Source organism: Mus pahari, chromosome 1 (genome assembly GCF_900095145.1).
Source record: "Mus pahari chromosome 1, PAHARI_EIJ_v1.1, whole genome shotgun sequence".
Taxonomy (NCBI): Eukaryota; Metazoa; Chordata; class Mammalia; order Rodentia; family Muridae; genus Mus; species Mus pahari.
The window spans coordinates 109,455,471-109,480,092 of record NC_034590.1 but is presented as its reverse complement, the minus strand read 5'-3'; the positions used below and the strand labels follow the sequence as shown (position 1 = coordinate 109,480,092).

At 48.4% G+C, this 24,622-nt stretch overlaps 3 protein-coding genes across 4 annotated transcripts in view; 2 read left to right on the top strand and 1 right to left on the bottom strand.

Annotated features, from left to right (window-relative positions):
- The first annotated feature begins 4,128 nt into the window (after positions 1-4,128).
- Positions 4,129-13,895, top strand: Echs1 (enoyl-CoA hydratase, short chain 1). The gene is made up of 8 exons (XM_021202827.1): positions 4,129-4,272; positions 6,540-6,737; positions 7,145-7,272; positions 7,912-8,011; positions 9,103-9,207; positions 9,639-9,758; positions 11,597-11,664; positions 13,220-13,895. Exons 1-8 carry the CDS (start codon positions 4,185-4,187, stop codon positions 13,283-13,285), a joined length of 873 nt encoding a protein of 290 aa, XP_021058486.1. The 5' UTR covers positions 4,129-4,184; the 3' UTR covers positions 13,286-13,895.
- A 3,081-nt stretch (positions 13,896-16,976) lies between these two features.
- Fuom (fucose mutarotase) lies at positions 16,977-20,875 on the top strand. 2 transcript variants are annotated; one of them, XM_021217713.2, is made up of 5 exons: positions 17,013-17,111; positions 17,743-17,811; positions 17,988-18,058; positions 18,184-18,282; positions 19,410-20,867. In XM_021217713.2, exons 1-5 carry the CDS (start codon positions 17,027-17,029, stop codon positions 19,545-19,547), a joined length of 462 nt encoding a protein of 153 aa, XP_021073372.1. In that variant the 5' UTR covers positions 17,013-17,026; the 3' UTR covers positions 19,548-20,867. The 2 variants fall into 2 exon arrangements, with proteins under 2 accessions (XP_021073381.1, XP_021073372.1); XM_021217722.2 differs by lacking the exon at positions 17,988-18,058 and having other exon boundaries at positions 16,977-17,111; positions 19,410-20,875.
- A 1,186-nt stretch (positions 20,876-22,061) lies between these two features.
- Positions 22,062-24,622, bottom strand: part of Prap1 (proline rich acidic protein 1) — a 17,797-nt gene continuing 15,236 nt past the window's right edge. Inside the window, exons 2-5 of the mRNA XM_029536037.1 lie at positions 24,189-24,255; positions 23,028-23,083; positions 22,449-22,555; positions 22,062-22,360 (exon numbers count right to left, since the gene is read on the bottom strand). Coding sequence (XP_029391897.1) covers positions 22,146-22,360; positions 22,449-22,555; positions 23,028-23,083; positions 24,189-24,255 — 445 coding nt within the window. The 3' untranslated portion in view covers positions 22,062-22,145. The remainder of the gene's footprint in view (positions 22,361-22,448; positions 22,556-23,027; positions 23,084-24,188; positions 24,256-24,622) is intronic.

The window sequence follows — 24,622 nt, the reverse complement described above, 5'->3', positions numbered from 1 at the left end:
AAAAAAAAAAAAAAAAAAAAAAAAAAAAAAAAAAACTAAGGTGGGGGCCTGGAGAGATGGCTCAGCAGTTAAAATCACTAACTGCTCTTCCAGAGATCCTGAGTTCAATTCCCAGCAACCACGTGGTGGCTCACAACCATCTGTAATGGGATTTGATGCCCTCTTCTGGTGTGTCTGAAGAGAGCAACAGTGTGCTCACATACATGAAATAAATAAATCTTTTAAAAAACAAAAACAAAAACAAAACTAAGGCATCTGCAATGGTTTTTATATGCTTGGCCCAAAAAGTGGCACTATTAGGAGGTGTGACCTTGTTGGAGTAGGTGTGCCACTATAGGCATGGGCAACCCTCACCCTAGCAGCCTGGAAGTCAGTATTTTGCTAGCAGCCTTCAGATGATGATGTAGAACTCTCAGCTCCTCCTGCACCAAACCTGCCTGACACTACCATGCTCCCACTTTGATGATGATGGACTGAAGCCAGTCCAATTGTTGTCCTTATAAGAGTTGCCTTGGTCATGGTGTCTGTTCACAGCAGTAAAACCCTCACTAAGACAGTGTCCGTTATACAGATATAAAATGTTTGGTGGACATTTAGGCTATTTCTGTTTTTTTAGTCCTTGTGATTATTGCTGCTGTGTACCTAGGAGCTTCTGTGGAGCCGTGTTTTCATTTCTCTTGAGTATGGATCTTAGCGTTGGTTTGCTGTTTTAACTTTTGAGACAAGGGCAGGCCATGACAAGGTAATGTAAGGCCAGAGTTCAATCTCCAGGAACATGTACACGCACCTCACAAAGGCCAAGTGGCCACACCAATTTGTACTCCCATCACTGAGTAAGGCAGGAAAGACCAATTGTTAGGGACGGACTTATTGATTTATTTAGTGACTTAAAGCACTGCTTGTTCTGCCTATTTGGCAAGCATGACTTCAATTGCTATCTGAAACAATGAGTCATTGCCCTTAACAACCTGCTGACAGCCACACAGGCTTCTGTGTGAAATCTTGCTGGCCCACCCCACCTTGGGGCTTTGGAATTTATAATGAAAATGCAAACAAGACTCAGCATAAAAGCTTTTCAGGAGCTGTCCTGGCTCCAGCTCACTAAGGTGACATTCCCTCTCTTCTACTCTCATTGATGTCCAAGTGCTCATCTAAAAATATTCCCTAAACACCATCAATGTCAAAGGCTCCAACTTTTCTTTTTTTAAAAAAATATCACTTGGGAGGCAGAGGCAGGCAGATTTCTGAGTTTGAGACCAGCCTGGTCTACAGAGTGAGTTCCAGGACAGCTAAGGCTACACAGAGAAGAAACCCTGTCTCAAATAAATAAATAAATAAATAAAATAAAAATTTACTTATTTATTCATTTTATGTACACTGTAGCTGTACAGATGGTTGTGATCCTTCATGTGATTGTTGGGAATTGAATTTTTAGGACCTCTGCTCGCTCCAGTCAATGCTGCTCACTCCTATCAACTGTTTGCTCAGTTCCTGCTTGCTCTGGCCCAAGGATTTATTTATCATTATACATAAGTACACTGTAGTTGACTTCAGACCCACCAGAAGAGAGCGTCAGATCCCATTGCCGGTGCTTGTGAGCCATCATGTGGTTGCTGGGGTTTCGGAACTGAGGCTCTTCAGAAGAGCAGCTCTTACCTGCTGAGCCATCTCGCCAGCTCAGCCCCAATTTCTCTACATGCTTTCCCACACTCACTGTTGACTTAAAAAATTTTTTTTATTATAGTCAACCTAATAGGTTTGAAGTGGATTCGATGTGTATTTCCCTAAAGGCTAATGATGTTGAGCATCTTCTAATATCCCTCAATTACATCGTTATTGAAGACATGTATGCTCATTCATTCCTCTTTGTAGTTCTGATATCTTTTCATATTCCGTTGTAAGAGTGTTGTGTTATGTGTTCTTGACACAAGACCTTTACCAGATGTAAGACTTGTAGAAAAGTTTCTCTCATCCTGCTTGTATCTTGTGTCTCGACCTTGATGGTCTCCTCTGAAACAGAAGTTTTTAATTTTGCTAAAGTCCTTGATAGTTGTGATGGCTGTTCTTAACTGCCAACGTGACTACATCACAGGGAACATCTGTGAGGGATTTTTTTCTTGATTGGATCATTTGAGCTAGGAAGGCCAGCCTATATCTGGATCACACTCTCTCATGCACCTTATATAAAGAGCACAGAAGAATTACATCTTTGCTTTCTGCCTGCTCACCCTCATCCTCACTGGTCAGTTTGTATAGCCTGATCCTGAGGATTTCCTCATTGATATTAGAGCTTACTTCTTCTGGATTCCAACTATACTGAAGACCAGTTGAGCCCTCCAGCCTTGTGGACTGAACTACTGGATTCTTGAACTTGCTATCAGGAGACAGCCACTATTGGATTAACTGGGCCAAAGCCTGTAAGCCATTCTAATCATATGTACACACACACACACACACACACACACACACACACACACACACACGAGTTCCAGATCTCATTACAGATGGCTGCAAGCCATGTGGTTTGCTGGGGATTGAACTCAGGATGTCTGGAACAGCAGCCAGTGCTCCAAATCTCTGAGCCATCTTTCCAGCCCAGAATTTGCAGTTTTTAAAGCATCCCAGACAATTAGAAAATGTGTGTGTGTGTGTGTGTGTGTGTGTGTGTGTGAATTCTATCAGTCCTATTCCTTTAGAGAACCCTGACAAATACAATATTCTCACTCTTTAGGTGTTTATTCCTTTGTCCCTAAACTCAAGAGAATATTAGGCACCTAACCTCAACACCAGCCCTGGGTTGTTAAATAAACTGTGTTTGAGACATTTCATTTTGGAACTACTGCCATGGTTGCTTAGCCTATGCTAATACAGAGACCTGGAGCAAAGGTTTGGTGTTTGCTGACTGTTCTATTCTGGTTTGGATTGTTTTCCTTAAAGTATTGAGAGGCCAAACCTACTCCATCTTGGAACCAGCCCCTATCTTAAAGAAAAAGAAAAAAAAAAAAAGCCTGAGAACTTGACCTACAGAAGAACCCAGGTTGCACCCAAGTACCAGGAAAGACCCCATGGCTTGTCCTTGGCCAGAGTTACTCTGTAGCTACTTCCTAGCAACAGTAAAACAAAGACTAGCCTGATTGTTTCAGATGCACTTTCAGACCCTTTGTGACTGAATACAGTCCTCTTACAATAGACCTTCAGTTAGATACTTTCCAGGATGGACACCCCCCTCTCTTACTTCCATTTCTTGTAAAACCCTGTCCAGATGAGAGTTCAAGGCTGCTCCACCTTCCCGTCCTGTCCTGCTATGTCAGGGTTGGGTTGGAGGACAAGGCCCAAGCCTGAGCTTGTAATAGAGACCCTAAACTATTACATTGAAACGTCTCCTTGGTGAACTTTTGGGGTTCACAAACTTCCCAGCATAACAGTATCAAGCTTGCTTTTGTCTAGAGGTTCTGTCCTTTATCTCTATCCTGGTGTTTGCAGGACCAGGGCAAGAATACAAAGGAAGGCCTGATAATACTTGCTAAATATTTTAAAGTTATAATTCAAGATAATTTACGTGAACAAAACATTGGCTTTCTTTTAAATTTATGTGAAATCTTCTCATCTTGTAAAATCACAGCTATTCTTAACCTGGTGTTATGAAGTTAGTCAGTTGTCATGTAAAGAATATCTCTGGAGCAGGGTATAATAGCTCACGCCTTTAATCCAAGTATTTAGAAGGCAGAGGCAAACGGATCTCTGTGAGACTGAAAAACAGTCTGGTCTATAAGGAGGGTTCCAAGCCAACCAGGGCTATGAATTAACATCCTGCCACAAAGCTAAACAAAACCGTCTCGCACTTTAACACTTTATGCTCTATTGCTATATCTGCAGTCGCGTCTTCCAGTGGTCAAGACCGAAAGCATACGGCCATCACAGGAGAAAGGGCACAGCCACGTCTCCCAGACTGGCTTCGTAAACTGGGCACCCGCCAAGGGCACACCACCAAAGTGATGCAATTAACAGACTACTCCAAGAACCGCAGCCCAGCACCCAACGCTGCCCCACCCCGCCCTCTGTACCACCCCGCCCAGGTCACGGGTCCACCCCTTAAGCTTCCGTCTTCCTCCCGTCTGGGATCTGGGGCGGAGCGATTCTGCAGGCGGGGCGATTCTGTGGGCGGAACAAATCGTCTCTCCGCCATGGCGGCCCTGCGTGCTCTGCTACCCAGAGCCTGTAGCTCACTGTTGTCCTCAGTCCGCTGCCCAGAACTACGGCGCTTCGCTTCGGGTGAGTGCGGACACCGGCGGGGTGCGTCACACCACCCACGTTGGGTGGATTCTGCACCCATAACCTCTGGGTGGTCTCTAAACCCCGGCCTGCACGCATCCCCACTTGATCCTGGACCTTCTTTCCTGACTAGATCTTTTGTCTGACCCCCCCCCCCCTTCCACAAACATGCACTCCCAACACTTGACTCTGAAGTACCTGGACCCTGCATTCGGGTACGCATCCCCACACTAAACCCAGATTTCCTGCAAGTGACGACTGAGTTTGGAGTTCCTCACACCCTGATCCTCCTTCGGAGCCTCCAACTCCACCGCTCGACTGACCCCTTCCCAATTCCTTACCCCGCTCCCGGCTCTGACCTTAGTCTAACCTTACAAACCCAGCCAGCACCTAGTGGGAGGGCTCTGGGTATAATGGCAGCTTCTCAACGCTCGAACTTTTATGAGTGTCAGCTGGGAGCATGCACGTTGGTTGTGAAATCCCGTGTGTTTGGGTAGCTTTAAGAGAATGTGAAAGTAGGTTAAGTAAGACAGCCTGGGTATTGGGAAAGGTTTGTCCATAGTGCCTCCTGTCTAGTCTCTGCTGTTTCCACAGTCTCTTGTGATCATGTCCTTCAAACCATCCAATCAGCGTAGCCCACACTGACACACCCACTTTCCTCCCTAGCCAGCTGAATAGTCCCTCCCTTCCCTCCTTGGCTGGACTCCTCTACAGCCTTCTAGTACTCCACTGCTACCTTGAATTCTTAACCACGTTCTGGGGCAAGGGTTCCTCCTGAATCCCAACCTGGATTGGCTGTCATGTCCTGCTCCCCTGAATGGTGACATCCTACTGTTCAGTAATGTACCTCACACTTAAGTTACAATAGAACAAATCACCCAGAACACAGACCTTCACTCTCGGGTTTATCTCCCTCACCCTAAGTCTGTGGGCTGCACTCCCCAAGTCTGAGTTGGTTGGCCCTCCAGAGCTCCTAGAACAAAATGGTGCATTGTATCAGCCTCTGTCCCACCAGGCATACTGCTCCAGCAGGCCTTGGCTCTCTCTGGCTCTCAACTGCTATCATGGTCTGCAAAGTGCTGGCATATGGGAGGAGGGTGAATGTTCTGTGCTAGAATTTTCCTTTTTGTTACTTTGTTGAGACAGTATCTTACTATGTAGCTCTGGCTGGCCTGGAACTAGACCAGGTTAACCTGGAACTTATGAAGATACACCCGCATCTTTTTCCTGAGTGTTAGGATTACAGGTATGTGACACCACCACCAAGTCTGGATAGATCATAGCCAGAGTTACAGGCTGGAGCGGTAAGCATAGTACAGAATTCCCTGTCTATACCTATTTCATTACAGAACTGATAAAATGAATATATTATCTACTTGTTGGGAAGGGGGGTATTAGGGTGGCTTACAGGCTGTGGTCTGAGTAGTCCGACAATGGTTGTTTTCTGAAAGAAAGGCCAAGGATTCAGTAGTTATTCAGTCCAAGAGACTAAATATCTCAGCAGGCCCAATCTGAATTTGGAGTCCAGAAAACTGCTAGAGAGCTGAGGGTCTTAAGTGTATATTGGAATCTTGAAGAACTAGGTTCAAACACCAGAGAAGGGGTGCCTTAAGAGTAGATTAGTTACCTGGTGGAGGTGGTGGTGGTGGCACACACTTTTAATCTCAGCACTTGGGAGACAGAGGCAGGCAGATCTCTTGAGTCCAGGCCAGACTGGTCTACATAGTGAAATCCAAGACAGCCAGAGAAACCCTATCTCAAAAAAAACCAAAACAAACAAAAAATTAAGTGAACTTGCCATCGAGAGTGAGGGCAAGCAGGCAAAAATCAAAAGCTTCTTTCTTCCATCTTCTTCTTCTTCTTTTTTTTTTTTTTTTTAGATTTATTTATTTATTATATGTAAGTACACTGTAGCTGTCTTCTGACACACCAGAAGAGGGCATCAGATCTCATTGTAGATGGTTATAAGTCACCATGTGGTTGCTGGGATTTGAACTCAGGACCTTTTGAAGAGCAGTCAGTGCTCTAAACCACTGAGCCATCTGTCCAGCCCTCTTCCATGTTCTTTTATGTGGGCTGCCAATAGGCATGACCCAGACTTAGGGTTATGTCATTTCACCTCAAAAGAGCCATTTAAGAAAATCTTCCACAGGTAAGGCTTGGGTGTTAGTTGATTGCCGATGTTGTCAGGTTGAGGACCAAGATTAACCAACCACGGTGACTTTAATATCTTTATGACAACACTTCCCTTTGTCCTCTTGACCTAGGTGCTAACTTTCAGTACATCATCACAGAAAAGAAAGGAAAGAATAGCAGCGTGGGGCTGATCCAGTTGAACCGCCCCAAAGCACTCAATGCACTTTGCAATGGCCTGATTGAGGAGCTCAACCAAGCACTGGAGACCTTTGAACAAGATCCCTCTGTGGGCGCCATTGTGCTCACTGGTGGAGATAAGGCCTTTGCAGGTGTGCTGCACAGCCATGGCTATGGATGGGAGGGGGGATGCTAGGGCCTGTGGGAAGCAGCAAAATGGACCAGTTTCTCTGTGATGGGAGGGGTGCCTTAGGATATACTAACCTGTAAAGTAGGCTGTGGGGAAGAGCAGGGCATGTGTTGAACATTCAGGTATGCTCAGTTCCTTACTAGTCAGGTAAACACTGGCCTAAGCCAGGCCTCCTCTGAGTGTACCTGTCATCCATTGCCTACCACAGCCCTCAACGTTACCTTCTTAAAACAGATGGTTTGGTGAGTTGTTGGTCCATGTATCAGCTGTTCCCAATGTGGAGGGAAGTGCCCCCAAGCCTTGAGCATCAGATACAGGATTGAGACATTCTTTGATGTCTGGTAATTGAAACCTCACCTCTACTTGTAGCTGGAGCTGACATCAAAGAAATGCAGAACAGGACATTTCAGGACTGTTACTCCAGTAAGTTCCTGAGCCACTGGGACCACATCACCCGGGTCAAGAAACCAGTCATCGCAGCTGTCAATGGTTATGCTGTAAGTGTCAGCCCCCCAGGGGCCTCCTGTGCAAGGTGGAAGGACCTGTGCCTTTAAAAGCCAATAGTGTCTTTTGCTATCTCTTTTGTTTGATGGAGGTCCATTGGCTAGTTCCCAGATGCCTTAATGAGCTTTTCTGTTTCTTTTTAACTGCTGCGGTGGCTAAGCTACTTGTGTGAAGGCTGTGAGTACTCTGCCTGGACGCCCACTAGGGTTCCTGCTTCACTAGGCTATTAAGAAATACAGCACTAGCTTAGCCCATGGAAAACCATGCAATTATTATACATGCTGATTATTGAATGAAACCCATCCTGGTGGGGGTGGTCAGCCACTCAAATCCATGCCCTTACCCTCTGTGGCTGATTTGAAGCCACTATGCCAGGCTGAGTTATTCACCTCAAAGCCAAAAATATTTACTGCCTGGCCCTTTGCATTAAAGTCTACAAGCCCTTGCTAATGGTAGCAACATTACCCTTATATTTATCCTACCACTTAAATCTAGTTTTGTTCAGCTAAGTTAACATTTGCTCTATCTGACTGTTTCGTGGTTCCAGAAAAGTTCTGTAAGCAAATAGAGTGGTTTTCTACCTGGGCTTCTTTGGTCAAATCCACCTGCTTCTGAACATTTTTATTTTTCAGCTTGGCGGGGGATGTGAACTTGCCATGATGTGTGATATCATCTATGCTGGTGAGAAAGCCCAGTTCGGACAGCCAGAAATCCTCCTGGGGACCATCCCAGGTAAGAATACGTGAGCTGGGGCCAGAGAGATGGCTCAGCAGTTAAGAGCACTGACTGCTCTTCCAAAGGCCCTGAATTCAAATCCCAGCAACCACTTGGTGGCTCACAACCATTTGTAATGAGATCTGATGCCCTCTTCTGATATGTCTGAAGACAGCTACAGTGTACTTACATATAATAAATAAATAAATTAAAAAAAAAAACAAAAACAAAAACAAAAGAATAGGTAATCTGTAACAGGATAAGCCTGAGTCTCAGCCTACAGCTTGCATCCAACCACAGATGGTGACCTCTCTGTTCTGTTTTCTCTCTGCCAACTAGTACCTGAAAGACAGCATATGAAGCTCAGCGCAGTCTGGGAGCCTCAGGACATGTCCTTCTCTTATGAATATACAGATCCTAAATCCAACAATATCATATACACACAGCTTACTGGCTTGAGCCACAATGATTCTTTGCTGCCTATGATCCATACACCTTTAAGAGCTTTGTATGCCAGAACCTTGGGAGAAAGATGAATAGACTTGGGTTTACACCGAAAACTCCGTCCCATGTGAGTCTGGCCCTGTCTACTCCTATGCCAGTGGCGTAGTGGGTCAGGAAGCCTCTCTGAGTTCAGCGCAGCAGACTGGGGAATTCACTCCCCACTGCTGCCTGGGAAAGCCCTAAGATATGGAGGAAGCAATAGCATTGCCCTCCAGGAGCCACTTAGACCTGTCAGGAGGAGGGACGTGAACCCTCAGAGAAGAGACCACACTCAGATGAGGCCTCTGCTACTCTCCAGGATCGATCAGACTTGTTCTGAGATTCTGAGCAGTGAGATCAGTATATTGGTGCAGGCTGGCCTGGAGAAGGCAGACCAGGCTAGGATTCAATCCAGCGTGGGCTTTCAGGCAGACCTGGAACCTTCCAGAATGGTGAGAAAGGAGCCGATTTAATTTTTCTTTCTCCCTTTTTAATGCTGAGAACAGGAACCCTTGACCTCGTGCCTGCTAAAGCCTCTTCTGTCACTGACCTACATCCCAGCCCTGGGTTTCTTCTCGGTGTCACCTGACAAAGGGCCAGCTGAGACCTCAAATCTTTCTCCGTAGGTGCTGGGGGCACTCAAAGACTCACCCGAGCAGTCGGCAAATCGCTAGCGATGGAGATGGTCCTCACTGGTGACCGAATCTCCGCCCAGGATGCGAAGCAAGCAGGTGAGGTATCTGATGTGAGGAGCTGGGGAAGGCATAGGCTGCTTCAGGTGTCCCTGTGGGTAGCTGGCATTGGAGCCTAAGGTTCTGTCCTTAGCTTTTATGTGATGAAATATGTTAAGTACCAGAGAGTGGCAACATACGTTCAGGTTATAAATGATAACAGCGTCTCTTCCCACTATCCTTTAAAGGCGATTAAAGGCCAGCCCTTTTCCTGCCCTTGCCAGTGACCACAGTCCTCAAGTCCTTTGTTCCATTTGATCCTGTAGACAGCATGTGACTGGAGCCCGGCAGCGGAGAGCACAGAGTCACCCACTGCTGGGGACAGCCATCCCTTGTTTAGGACCCAGAGAACTGGCCTCTCGGTGTCACTGGGTTCTAGAGGAAGGGGACAAGGATATTTCTGCATGATATTCAGACTTTTCATGTTTTAGGTCTTGTAAGCAAGATTTTTCCTGTTGAAAAACTGGTTGAAGAAGCCATCCAATGTGCCGAAAAAATTGCCAGCAATTCTAAAATCATAGTGGCCATGGCAAAAGAATCCGTGAATGCAGGTAGGAGTCTGCGGGAAGAGGCCACAGGACTGCATAGGTGAAGTGGTGAGATTCCGAACTACCCCACCTTGTCCCAGGCAGCAATGGGAAAGTTCTCAGAATTGCGGTTTGCCATAGTGTTCCAGGTTTTGGTCACTCAAAGGTCTGATAAGCTATTCTTAGTATCTCTTTATACCAGGACCCAAGGCTGGGCCAGGCCCGGAACATAATGGCAATGCAGTATCAGGCACAGAGGGAAGACTAAGAGTGTAGCCACAGCCTTGAAGTCAGTGGTCTATGGTTCCTGGGACAGCTGTCTCTGGGGATCTGAATTGAATGGTTTCCTCTGGCACCCATGTTCTGGCTATGCAAGTGAGCTGTAGCCTGGGGCCTGCAGTAGCATAGCTCGAATGAAGCATTCCATCAGTTTTCTCACCTCATGGTGCTGGTCTGGCTTACTTTCCTCAGAGCTGCCTCAGCCCTTTTCTTCTTTTTCTCTTTAAATATACCTGTTTCGTTACTTATTTCACATTTTAACTTACCGAGGGGGCATCCTGTGATGCATGTGTGGAGGTCAGAGAATGATCTGAGGAGTCAGTTACCTCCTTCACCATAAGGGCTCCAGAGATTGAATTCCAGTTGTCGTTAGGCCAGGCAACACGGGCTGCTATCCACAGAGCCATCTGGCTGATCCTGTTGTTTAGATTTTGAGACAAGGTCTCTCTCTATAACAGAAGCGGCCCTCAAACTCTGCATTCCCCTGCCTCAGTTGCCAGGATTGTAGGCATGGATCACATGTACCACATCCAGCTTGGAGTCTCTTCATAATATAGTTCTGCTATTTATTAACATGTATGTGAATTTATATGCACGTGTGTGTATATGTGGGTCTGTGTGCCTTTTCATGTGTGTAGGGCAGCAGAGGCCAGCAGATCTCTCAGGGCTGAAGGTAGAAGGATTTGTGGAATACCACCTGAGTGGAGTTTTGGGGGTCGTTCTAACTTTTTTATTTTTATGTGTGTGTTTGGTTGCCTATGTGTATGCACATCACATGTGTACATGGTGCAGTGAAGGATGTTGAACAGTCGTGAGCCTCTCTGTGGAGAGAACCCCAGGTTCTCTGCAAGAGCACTAGTGTTCTTGGCCACCGAATCATCTCTCCAGTCCCAGGAATGGAGTCTTAATGTAGCAATTTATCTCAGCATTTGGAATGGCACTGTGTTTCTGCTTAATATCATTCACATGTAGAGTCATTGTGGGGGAAAAAAAAAAAAATGTGACTCAGAAAAGTTGTTGCTACCTCCAGGGAGTACACCAGTCTTTCAGAGTTGCTGTTGGCCACAATCAGGTGTGTTGATGTTTAAAGAGCCAGCTGCTTGTGGAGCACACGGGGCACAACTAAGGCTTCTGCCAAGGTCACAGTGGCAGGCATCGTCATAGCTCAGATCCTCCAGAGCATTGCTCTACAGGAGTGTTCTCCACTGGAAGAAGATCCCAGCGGGGGCTATCCCTGCTGCATAGCCATCCTCTTCTGCTTCTAATCCTTTACTGTGTTTCTATGTTCAGTTTTACCAGCCACCTCAGGTCCTCATAGCTGTACAGGGTCTGCTATTCGTCCTTTGTTCAGTTCTGGTGTTTTTCTGAGATCCCTGGGCCACTACTAAGGTGTTTGGGCAGCCTAGGAGAGCAGGGTATTCATATGGCTACATCAACATAGGCCGTTCACTTGAGAAACTGGGAGAGCTGGATCAGTGTAGAGCCCATGCCAAGCCTGTAGCCCTTTCTGTCGGTCACAGTCAGTTTGACATGTACCTACACGTTTGGCACTTCAGTCGGTGACCCCAGGGTTTCCTTTTCAGCCTTTGAGATGACGTTAACAGAAGGAAATAAGCTGGAGAAGAAGCTCTTCTATTCCACCTTTGCCACTGTGAGTAAAACATGTTCTGCTCAGGATTCAAGTCTGATTCCATTGCAGACGCTGCTGGGGATTTCTTACTGCAAAAAGGCCCCGTGAGTTACACCCCTAAGCATCAGCTCCTGCGTTCTAAGTGGATTTGTAGCTGGCCACAGAAGTCCCAGAACTTGGGAGCTTGGGGTCAAGGATAATTGCTTGAGCCCAAGAGTTTGAAGCCAGCCTGTACAGCACAGAGAAACCATTTCTAAATAGTATTTTATCTCATATGCATAAGTGTTTTGCCTCTGTGTGTGTAAATACACTATATGCATGTCTGGTGCCTGCAGAGTCCAGAAAAAGGCACTGGATACCTTGGAACTGAAGTTACAGACTGTTCTAGCCACCATTTAAGTGTTGGAAGCCAAACCCAGATCCCATTCAAGAGCAGCAAGTGCTTTGAGCTGCTGAGCCATCTCTCTCTCTCTCTTTTTTTTTTTTTTTCTTTTAAGATTTTATTTATTTTATGTATGTGAGTACACTGTAGCTTTCTTCAGACACACCAGAAGTGGGCATCAGATTCCATTACAGATGGTTGTGAGCCACCATGTGGTTGCTGGGATTTGAACTCAGGACCTTTTGGAAGAGCAGTCAGTGCTCTTAACTGCTGAACCATCTCTCCAGCCTCTTGCTGAGCCATCTCTAACCACCACCACCTCATTCTTAAATTTTATTTTGTGTATTGGTTTAAGACAGAGAGTCTCATGATGTAGCCCTGGCTGGTCTGGAACTCACTATGTAGACTAGGCTGGCCTCGAATTCACAGAGATCTGTCTGAGATTAAAGGAGTGTGCCACCATGTTTGACTGCAGTTCACCTCTTATCAGAAGCTCATGTCTAGGTGTTTTAAAGAATCTTCTGATCACCAGATGCATTACCTATCGCACCACTGACCTAGTGCTCAGTGTTTTATAAAAGAAATATTTAAGGAGCTGGAGAAATGACTTAGCATGTACCACTATTCCAGAGGACTTGAATTCACTTCCCAGCACCCACACCAGATGGCTTACCAGATGGCCACACCAGCAACTCCAGCTCCTCTGATACCTCACGTCTGGTCTCTGTGCTGCACACACACACACTTAAAAATAAAATTAAAAAAAAAAATTAACTGGCTTGGTCCTCTAAGGAAGAAGTGAAGATATTTGCACACAGTGTGTCCACTGGCTAAGGAAGGGGCAGGTGAAAAGCAGGGTTCTGTTGCTACCCCACAGCTCTGTGAGAGATTCCCAACTCAGACCTTGCCAGATCCATAGATGCTGTAAGCATGAGTTTCTGGTACTCGTGTTATCACTCCTGATTGACTGTGTCCTGCATGGTTTACAGTCCCCTGTCCCAAACTTAGCACAGTTTCTGGGGAATCCCATATTTCATGGGCCACAGGTGGGCCTACTGCAGAATCACCGTCTTGTTGATGAGCTCAGAGAGCAGGCAAGGAGGGAGACATAAGAGCACTTTGGAGATTCGGGCAGTCAGCTGAGGGCCTCCATGGGAAGATTCAAACTTCACCTCTTTCTTCCTTTCCTGCCAGGATGACCGGAGAGAAGGGATGACTGCATTTGTAGAGAAAAGGAAGGCCAACTTCAAAGACCACTGACATCTGGCAGCTATACCGTTTGCCACCCTAGAAAGGAAAGCTCAACCTGTCAATTGAGAGGCAAATAAATGATCCAAAAGGGTAGTAGTGTCAGCCACAGTTCCTACCGAAGGCTTCGGGGCTGTGGCCACAACTTGGGTACTCGTGGTGTGGCCCTCGAACTTCACCAGTTGTTGGAAGTCAGTCTCACACCATCTTCTGAATCAGAAACCTGGGAAGCTTTCAAGGTGTCTTGATTTTTTTTTTTTTTTTTATACTTCACTGTAAGGGCAGGTGCACGCTTGGGCCGGCCACTCCCCTGTGCACTCTCCACAGCTCATAGCTCAGGATCTGAGCTTCAAAAGGGAAGTGGCCCTCTGCTGATTCCCAACATGAGAATTCAATGAAAGTAACTACTTCACAGTTTAGTTTTGACTCACCTGTAGTTGTCTCTAGAGAGTCAATGTGGTTAATTAAAATTATTATTGCTGTTATTTTCTTATGGATAGGGTTTCACTGTGTATCCCTGGCTGCCTGGAAGTTACTATATAGACCAGGTTGACCTTGAACTCACAGATATCACCCAGCCTGTTTCCCAAGTGTTGGGATTAAAGGTGTATGTTAACCACGCTATGACTATTTGTGTGTTTTTAACTTCACCATCTGAACCACGTACAGCATCAAGAACTTTTGCATCAATTTTCGGCCCCACCAACAGGCTCCGGGGCTCTGGTCGCTAGACCTTCATCTTCCCAAGCTCGAACTGTCTCCATTAGACACTGACTCCCAACCCCACTTCACAGCCTCTGGCACCAACCCTTTTATTTTGTTCGAGAATGGGATGTCTCCAGGTGCCTCAAGAGTGGAATTAGAAGCTGGGCAATGGTGGCGCACGCCTTTAATCCCACCACTTGGGAGGCAGATGCAGGTGGATTGTAGATTTCTGAGTTCGAGGCCAGCCTGGTTTACAGAGAGTTCCAGGACAGCCAGGGCTACACAGAGAAACCCTGTCTCAAAAAGAGTGGAATTAGAGTAATTGTTATGTTGTGTTTGTTATGACCCTTGTACAATGCAATGCACAGTATTTCCCCTCCCCCACCTCCAAGGTGATGTTCTTAAAATGCTAAAAGTTGGATAGGACTCATGAGTGGATTTGTAAGGCCCCGAAGGATCTCTTGTAGCTCTTTTCCTATGAAGTTGGAATGAGAAGGCATGAGGAAGGACCAGGAAATCTGTCTCCCATCAGACAGCAAATCTACCTTGCTTCGACCTCTTGTCCCTACAACTGTGAGAAGTTAAGCCATGAGTGGTAGCATGTCAAAAGCCTAAGACAAATATCCTCCGAGTTCATTCATGTTGTAGTAGATGTGTTTAAAGCCTGATATGCTGAGATGAAGACTTGTCATTTATTCTCACAGTAATGTGATACTTATTTTTGAAGCCATCTCAATATATTGCTCAATATGTACTTGTCTTGAACTCCTGAATGTAAACAGTCCTGATTCCACCTTTCAGATAACTGTGACTACACTTGCATCCCCCCATCCTGAGCCAGGTAATACATACAGACAGTGCCTGGCTTCTCACCAGCTGGGCTACAGTGCGTAGTAGGACAGTGCCTTAGGGTTTCTATTCCTGCACAAACATCATGACCAAGAAGCAAGTTGGGGAGGAAAGGGTTTATTCAGCTTAACTTCCACATTGCTGTTCATCACCAAAGGAAGTCAGGACAGGAACTCAAGCAGGTCAGGAACTTGAAGGCAGGATATGATGTAGAGGCCATGGAGGAGTGTTGTTTACTGGATTGTGTCCCCTGTCTTGCTCAGCTTGCTTTCTTATAGAACCCAGGACAATCAGCCCAAGGATGGCACCACCCATAATGGGCTGGGCTCTCTCCTCCCCTTGATCATTAATTGGGAAAATGCCTTACAGCTGGATCTCATGGAGGCATTTCCTCAAGGGAGGCTCCTTTCTCTGTGATAACTCCAGCTTGGGTCAAGTTGACACACAACCAGCCAGCACAGACACACAACCAGCCAGTACAGACACACAACCAGCCAGTACAGACACACAACCAGCCAGTACAGACACACAACCAGCCGGTACAGACACAACCAGCCGGTACAGACACAACCAGCCGGTACAGACACACAACCAGCCGGTACAGACACACAACCAGCCAGTACAGACACACAACCAGCCGGCACAGACACACAACCAGCCGGCACACAGTGAACTTCTACCCTGGTCCTAGCATTTCGGTGGAATGTGGATAGTATCCCACGATCTGCTATGCCCAGAGCGTCCTTGTGGGGAAACGACTACCTATCTGCTGTGGCAGAAGGGCATCGGGGCCTTTCTGCAGCACCTTCAATACCCATCAGTGTGAGAGTGGAGACTCATACAGAAGCAGTTTCCATCTGAACCTCTGATGTTTGCACAAAATTCACCGGGTGGGGAAAGGCCAGCTGGGGCTACATGGTGAGACATGAACGGGGTTTGGAGAGTTGGAGGGTTGAGACCTGCCTAAACTCCAGATTAAGACATACATCATAACCAAGTATTCAAAGTTTGTGATGAAGTTAATACGCAGCCCAGGCCGTGGTAACTGGCCTGGTCCACTATATCACCCAACCAAAGCCTGGTCTGGGGGCCAGGCCTCAGGGCCTTTCTCCTGGAAAAGCCCACTTTTCCCTAGAAGAGGGCATTGGACTCCCTCAGACTGTTGTTATAGACAGTTTCGAGCCACCACGAGGGTGATAGGGATCAAACCTGGGTCCGCTGGAAGAGCAGCTAGTGCTTTTAGCCATTGAGCCATCTCTCCAGCCCCAGTGTTCACTTATTAAAGCCGGGCACACAAGAAAGTATGTGTTAGCCATTGATTGACACACAGCGTAGAATAAACAAGCAAAGATGGCAACCACCCAATAGGGGAAGCCTTGAAACTGACACATTGGAGTCATTAGTTGTTTTATTTTGTTCTTTTAAAATATGCTTTTTTAAAAGTGCTGTTCCCGCATTCATCCCTGTGTACCACATGTGTGCCTTGTGCCTCGGAGACCAGAAAAGAGCTATGGATCCCTTGGAAACTGGAGTTACAGATGGCTGTGAGCCACCAACCCCAAGTCTTCAACCTGTGGAAGAGCAGCCAGGGCTCTTAGCCACTGAACCATCTTTCCAGCCCCTCATTGGCTTAATTTTTGTGTGTTCACTGAGCACATACCTCAGTCATTTGATTCTGAAAAGTGGAACAGTGTTTAAGATGTCTCGTGGGAGATTCGACTCAACCCTGGGTCTAGCATAGCACACCCAGACCTGTGTGTGTTAGGTCTGCCCTAGCAGGATAGGAACCCACCCAGAGCCATCAGCGTCTAGCTGACTCCTGGCTTTAGAGTTCAAGTGTGCAGACTGCCCTAAGAAGGCGCTCCCCTGGTGAAGCTCTCAGCTACTTAAAACTATTTGGTCTCTGGCCCCAATACAATCTCGGGGTTTGATTTGGTTTTGCCTCTACTGGCTTGCCTCCTGGACTGGTCCTAATCCCTTGAAGCCACTCACAACTGAAGCAGAAAGCCCTCCCCTTACCTCTCACACTTTACCTATCACTGCCACCAAGCTGGCCTCAGAGTTTTGCATGTCACCCCAGAGCCAAGGGTCTAACACAGTTAGATACCCAGCTGTTGGGCCCGCCTCTCCTCTGGTCCCGCCCCAATCCATGTGGCACCGCCCGGCTAACAACTCCCGCCCTCAACCAATCCTGCGGCCATGGTTGCGCTCAAGGGCATCCCGAAGGTGCTGTCCCCTGAGCTGTTGTTCGCGCTTGCGCGGATGGGGCATGGAGACGAAATTGGTGAGCACAAAAAGCTGGCAGCGCGGCCCTCTGACGGGGGAGGGGGAGGGGTGCGATCCACGCAGGAGCCCTTAACCCGCAGGGTACAGGAAAGGCTGTGGACACTGCCGCAATCACCTTGCCCTTCGGAGCAGGAAGCTATTCAGCTGCTTGAGGAAAGAGCTGAGCTGAGGCCTGCGATTGGACCAAGCCATAGAACTACAAGAAGGGCAAACCTGGTTCCAAGTTGAGCGGCCGGGTAATTCCCAGACCTCCCACGTGACGTCCCAGGCTACCTGGAGATCTGCCGGTTTCTTGATCTGTGGCCGGGTGCCCTAGGGCAAGTCAGGAAAACACATAGGCTGGAATGTAACTGTTGATTGGTTACTCCTCCCAGACACTGGTCTCATTCACAGTTTCTTTTTTTTCTTAACCTTCTGAAAGGGATTACGGGGTGGCTCACGATCTGACCCACTAACTGGAGTGAGAGAGAGATATACTGGTCTGGCTTGAGGACATCCCAGATGGTGGGTGGACTGTGCTGATGTACGGGGATGTGTGGCTTCGAGATATGTGTGACTATGTATGGTGACCATCTGGGAGGGAGAACTGCACTGATTCCAGCCCATCTTTCGCCTTTCTGTCTTTCCAGTCCTTGCTGATGCAAACTTCCCTACCTCCTCCATCTGCCAGTGTGGGCCTGTGGAGATCCGAGCAGATGGTGAGCACCACAGGGCTGGGATGGAAACAGTCCTTGTTCGGTGGCCTCTCTGTCCTGGCCCCTCATTCCTGTTGGCTGGTTACTTAAATTTTGTGATCCAAAAATGAAAGTTTTAGACAGGTGGGGTTCCAGGTGATGGTGAGAGCAGAAGCCTGAACCCAGCTCTGCCCTCCTAGGCCTGGACATCCCACAGCTCCTGGAGGCTGTGCTGAAGCTCCTGCCCCTGGACACCTATGTGGAAAGCCCGGTGAGGACTTTGATTGATTCGGGCTTGTTTCCCCTTTGCTAGACTTCATATGACTATATATCCCAAAAGGGACCCCTCCCTCAAGAAGGTGCCTGAGGCTGCAGAGCTGACCCCTGTCTCCCCAGGCTGCTGTCATGGACCTGGTGCCCAGTGACAAGGACAAGGGCCTGCAGACCCCGATATGGAAGCATTATGAATCTCTTCTTCTCGAAGCTGACTGTAAGGTGAGTGCAGCCCCAACCATGGGACCCTCTGTCTCCTGGCAGCTGGGCTCTGGAAGAGTGAATCATGGGAGTGGACAGGGAAGGGGTGTGCCTGAGCCATCCCTCTCTTCTCAAGCCTCTTGCTCCCAGAATCCTGACCTATCGGCCCTGGGATTTGGTTCCATTTGAGCCAGAGGATTGTGGGCTCCAGGATGGGGTCCCCACTAACCTATGGATGTACACCTTCACCCTAGGTCTTGCTCTTTGCCACCTCATTCTTGCTAAGGTCTGTCTGTCACACAGCCCACATCCCTGCCTGGCAGGGGACATACCTAGCCTTCTAAAGGAACCATTAGGTCTGAGCAGGACCCCTTACATACTCTTGTCCTAAGCAGGGGACTTCGAAGGCAGATGAAAAAAAAAAAACATAGATATTTATATATAACAATTTGTAACAGTACAAAATTACAGTTATAAAATAGTAATGAAAATAATATGGTTGGGGTCACTTCAGCACAAGGTATTAAAGAGTAGTCACAACATTAGGAAGTGTCTTAGGGTTTCACTACTGTGAACAGACACTGTGACCAAGGCAACACTTATAAGGACAACATTTAATTGGGGCTGGCTTACAAGTTCAGAGGTTCAGTCCATTGTCATCAGGGTGGGAGGATGGCAGCATCCAGGCAGGCATGGTGCAGGCAGAGCTGAGAGTTCTACATCTTCATCTGAAGGCTGAGAGTAGAAGACTGGCTTCCAGGAAGCTAGGATGAGGACTTAAAGCCCATGCCCACAGTGACACACCTACTCCAACAAGGCCACGTCTCCAAATAGTGCCACTCCCAGGGCCAAGCATATTCAAACCATGATAGGGAGGTTGAGAATCACTGATCTAAAGGCTTGCTGAGCTGGGTTCATACCCAGCAGGCACCTTGTCCATCACAGGCTCAGACAGGGATATAAAAGATGCCTGTTGTCTCTGGTTCCTTGAAACTCCAGCATCAGGAGAACCAGAAGATTGGGGCCTAGAAGACCAGGGTTCCATTGCTGCTGCCACCTGGCTGTCTCCTGATGGGGAACTCAAATCAGGAGCCCACCTAGAGGACTTTCAGACAAAGTCCCTCCCACCACGCCTTTTTGTCTTCCAGAAAGCCCCAATGAAGATAGAGAGATTTGAATTTTACGAACGTGCAAAAAAGGCATTTGCTGTGGTTGCAACCGGGGAGATGGCACTCTATGGGAACATCATCCTCAAGAAGGGAACTCTTGACCTTGGACCCTCATAGAGACCACTCCAGGCTGACCATGGGCTGTGCCTGAACCCAATCAGCACACCTTCCCTTGGCAGAAACCAGACCTGGGCATCGGTCTCGGGTTCAAGAAGATGGCAGCTCTGGAGAGACTCTGGTACCCTGACAAGTTCCCCCTTCCATGACTTGTGAGATTGATGGAGGGAGAGTAGCCACTGTCAAGCTTTAATCTAAAGGTTTTGTACTTGTAAACTTGTCTTGTGAGTTCTATGGATGCCATCAGCTCCCAAGTAAGCATCTCCTATGCATCCGTGATGAATCCTCAGTTAGAAAATCCACATGGAAAGAAGCATGGGGCTGATTTGAGGGCCGGGAGTTGGACAGGAGCTAGGCCTGGGTAGGAACCTGGGAGCTGGATTGGGTCTGTGGCTGTAGCATGGGCCTAGGTCTAGTGGTTAATGTTGGGTAAGATGCACATCAGGGGGCTGCAGCTGGTTGCACTGGGTACTTGTATGGAGTGGGAGCTTCTGCATTACCCACTTGGATTGCAAAATACAGTGATTCTTGACTAGGCCCAATCTCTGAGCTCCGAGCCAGAGGGCAAGTGACAGAGCTGGGCTGAACATCTTAGATAGGAGCTCTGACACTCAGAGATGACTGCTCGGCTGCAAGGGATGGTATACTGTCCTCTCTGGTTCAAGGTCAGAGAGGTCTGGGTGTGGGCTAGATCCCATGCAGATGTTTGGTAGGTTGAGCACCCACTACCTATGCATGAGCAGCTATGTTAGGCCCAGGAACTCAGATGCAACGTGGCTGCTCCCAGCTTTGACTCCTCAGTTGTCCCAGGAGGTAAAGGATCCTCTGAGGCTCAGTATAGACAGAAATAGGAAGATCAGAGAGGAAGCACCTAGGCAGACAAGAAACAATTTCCCTACTGAGTGCTTGGACTGGATCTCCAGCACTCGTCTACAGACTATTGGTGAATGTTCATAACAGCTTTTTCTGTACTTGCCAAAAGTGGCAAACCAACTGAGTTCAGCGGGTGAGTAGACAGTCCCTTTGATAGGGCAAGTGTTCTTATCTTTCCAGCCCCAGTTACATCCTTTAGGAGGAAACGGCCACAGAGGTTCCTGGCTCAGGCAAAGCTAGAATGAAACCTGGCCACAGTCACCATCCTGGGCCAGATGCTTTTGGTCCCAATAAAACACCAGGCATTTGGCATACCAGCATCTGCAGGTCCTCTACTTAGATTCAGGGAATGGGGGAGGTGAGACAGCTCAAATTTTGATCATGGATCCAACCTCATGGGCACTAGACAGTGCTTCACAAGGCACTCCTTCCAGACCACCTGGGCCTGGATTATTTTAATGGTCTCTGGCCATCTCTAACTTGACGGAAGACTGACAAGAGGAGGTTCTATAATAATCTGCATTGTCAACTCTGTTCGATTGAGAATTGCCTGGGAATGCTAGTAAAGCATCTCTGAGTCAATCTGGGGGTACTCAGAGGGTTACCTATGCAAGGGAAGACCTGCCCCGAGTGTTTCCAGGACTAGGCTAGGGGTCACGAGTGCTAGCATGGGAAAGGAGAGCAGCTGTGGTGCCCTCTGTGGGGTCTGGTGCTACCCGAGCCCTGAGCAGGATTTTGGCGCCTCTGCAGAGGCTGCTCTACTGAGTGTGTGGGCCATGGACAGATTCATTTGGATTCTTAGCAGGGTGACAGGTGGGGCTACTCTGAGATGAAGGCTAGACATTGAGGTCACTGTCAGAGCCTGGGAGTTCATCTTCAGGACCCTGGACTTGTCTGTAAGATGGAATGTTGGGCTGTAATGTTGGGCTACTAGATTTTTCTATAATGTGGACTCATCTGCAGTGTGAGAGCAATGGGATCAAGTAGTATGAAGAACCCAGATTCATCTATGAGATAGAACCTGGGTTCCTGCTTGTGGGGCTTAGAGGCCAAGGTGCACATGAGCCTTCAGTCCCCCACTCATGTCCTTGGAGGAGTGGGGACAAGAGACATACAGGGTGTGAGACTGGTAGATAACTTATGTAGCTGCATGGGGTTGGGGTGTGTTGGGATGGAGAGCTGGTGGCCTCTGTTAAGCTGTCTGTCCCTCCTGAGCTACTGGGGTTGGAAAATGTGTGCCTCTGGGACCCTTTAGTGCGTTTCACTGCACAGGTGGGATTGGTAGTCACCCACACACTCATCAACCTGTGTCACACACAACCTTCCACCTCTTCAAGCACATCCTCAGACTCTTTTGTGGGAAGTCTGGGATGGGCTTCCCTTCTGAGGCTGAGGCTGCTAACAAGTCCCCACACTGACTGCTTGGTACACCTATCGCTTCATCCCTGTGTACAGAGAATTGGACCTAAGGAAAATTGTTCATGAGCTGAGGGTCAACTAAATCTTGTGCCCCATCCATCAGAAGCTTCCGATGAGCCAGCCATAGGTAGGACAGCATAGTTCTTCCTCCAAGATGCAGCTTCTATGTCCCAGAATTGTTGGTCTTAAAAGACACACATTCCTTCCACCAATTTTCAGGTATTTATTTTTTTTTACTAGTTGGGGATAGTCAGTGGTCACAGCAGCCTAGACCTTGGGACAGGAGTGGAAGAGTGGTTAGGGCTCTTAAGAATCCTCCAAAGAGTGGGCGATGTGGTCAAGGTCCTCCTCTGGTCCCTGCAGCACCTGACGATACAGGATGGGCCGTGACTGGGACACTTCTTCATCCTGGACATCGTCAGATGTTGGATGGTCTATGCTGTCAAGATCCGGTTCTGGACCCTGAAGAGGATTGCGAAGACGGCTCAGGATGTCCTCAGTCTCCACCCAGGTCATGGCATCTGTGGAGAAGAAGGAGATAAAGCCTCCCTCACAAGATCCTTCCCATTAGCCTCCTGTCCAATGATGTAGCCTTGATCCCGCTCTGACCTGGACGCTTTTCCTCGGCAGCTGCAAGCTTCTGCTTGGGTTCAGGAAGCAGTGGCCCCAGCTGGTTGTCCTTTTCAAGAGGCTCTATGGCTCTGATACCCCAAGCCCTGCCAGCACAAGCAGGATAAGGTTTACACACAGATGGGGAGAGTTAGACATGGCTAGGCCCATTTTCAAAGACGTTCTCTGCCCCTAGACAGCTGCTGGCCCTGGGAAGCTGCTCCACACCCACTTACGTTATCAACCTCCCTGTAAGGCCTGGGACACGTTCATGGCTCTGGGCCATTAGCATCTCTAATGCACTAAGAGCAGGGATGGGGCCCAAGAAGGTCAGAGTCTTCCCTAAGCAGGGTCCTCAAGGGCAAGAGAGTAGGTAATATGCTGTTCTAGAGCATAGCCCATTGGAGGCTGCAGGGAGAACTGTCTGGAAATGACCTGTGGTCCCTGCTCCTGGGAGGGAACGCCCAAGGAGGGATGCCTGAGGGGTTTGAGTATCACTTCCTCCTGGAAGCTTCTGAACAGCCATGTTCTCCAATCCCCCCAGTGCATCAGCCCACACTTGCCCCCTGGGACACTTACTTCTCTGTTTCCTGTTCAGGGAACACCTGTTTGCCTTTGGTCTTGATGACAGGGACCTAGGAGAGGGAGTCACAGGTGGGGATTCTGCTAGTTAGTGACCCGAGGTTGGAGGACACGAGGGAGAGGCCCTTCTAAGACCCACCTACAGGCTGGGCTTCAGTTCAACTGTGTTTAACTCTAGGGGATAAGGATTATCATGGGTAGCAGAACTGCAGGTAGAGGATTTAGGACACCAGCCTGTTCCCAAATTGCCAGCCTTCCCAAAACCCAGTCAGCTTAGGAGAAAATAGAGCTCTTCTGCTGGTACCCAGGGCTCACTTTGGACTCTGCACCCTCACTCCACCCCAGTGTTTTGCACTAATTAAGGTCATGCTTGCCCCTCCCCCATCCTGGCTAGTGGCCCAGAAGGTAGTCAGCTCCTCTGAACGCAATTCCTTAATGAAGACAAAGTACCAAGAAGGACGTGAGGCACAGGGTGACCCTGGGAAAGTGCCCAGCTCCAAGAAGCTGTGGATGGCTGTGGAGGGTGGGCCTCTCTTATCCTCTTTTTCTGCCATGTGTGCAGAGTGAGTGGACTTGGCCCAGGGCAAGCTCAGTGAATTTTCAGCCAGGGCAACTGTTCCCAGTCTGTAAATCATCCCCTAAGTGAGTGTGTCCAGGCTAGTATGGAGAGGACCCTTTCACACAGGGTCTTCTGAGGCATTTGGACTGCCATGTCCCTACCCATAATCACCTGTGTCATGACCAATATCCTCTCATCCTGGGGCTGCCTGAACACCAGGCAGGACCCTGTTTTCCCATCCTGGGGTCACCAGGGTGTCACAGAGGCTCACATACCTATGTGGTTACATGGGTGCAATGGAGACCCACGTCCTTCCGGTTGCCTGGCTGTTGTGGAGACCCATGTCCTCACCGGATAAACTCAGTGCCTTGGAGATTCGCCCAGGAGACCCCAGAAGGGCTCAGGCCCTTCTCTTCCTGAGGCCCCTCGTCTGTGCTCACCGGTGCCGCTACCACATTCCCCACACATCCCTGCCTTGCCTCCCTTCTCCTTGCCAGCTTAGGGGGTGGAGAGAAAGAGGTCCTTTCTGGTATTCCCTGCTAACTGGGGCAGAGGCCGGCAGCCAGGAATGAAGCCAGACAGAGGAGCCCCTTGCATACCTGGTGTGCTGGAGCTGCGCCTGCCTCCCACAGCAGTGCAGCCACCAAACAGGTGGCCAGGAGAAACCTAGGGGACCAGAGAGGGAATATGAGGTGGTGAGGTAGTCAAGACCTGCTGGAGCTGGAGGTGTGTGTGTGTCATGGACAGAGAGACTAAGGTAGGTATCTGCTGATCCATTGTTAGATCTTGACTCTGGCCTCACAGAAAAGGACCTGCAGGCAGAATAAGCAAGCAAGATGCTCAGGACACTCCTGCTCTGTGTCTTGATGCCAAGCTCTCCACCTGTGGCCAAGACACCTCAGGCCTTATTATGACAGGATACTGGCAGTGCTAAAGATTCCAGAGGCTACACAAGGACACATAAGTGGGCTAGCACACACGTACATATTGTTAGCACCAGGACACTCCAAGGCCTGGCCCAACCATGTGACAC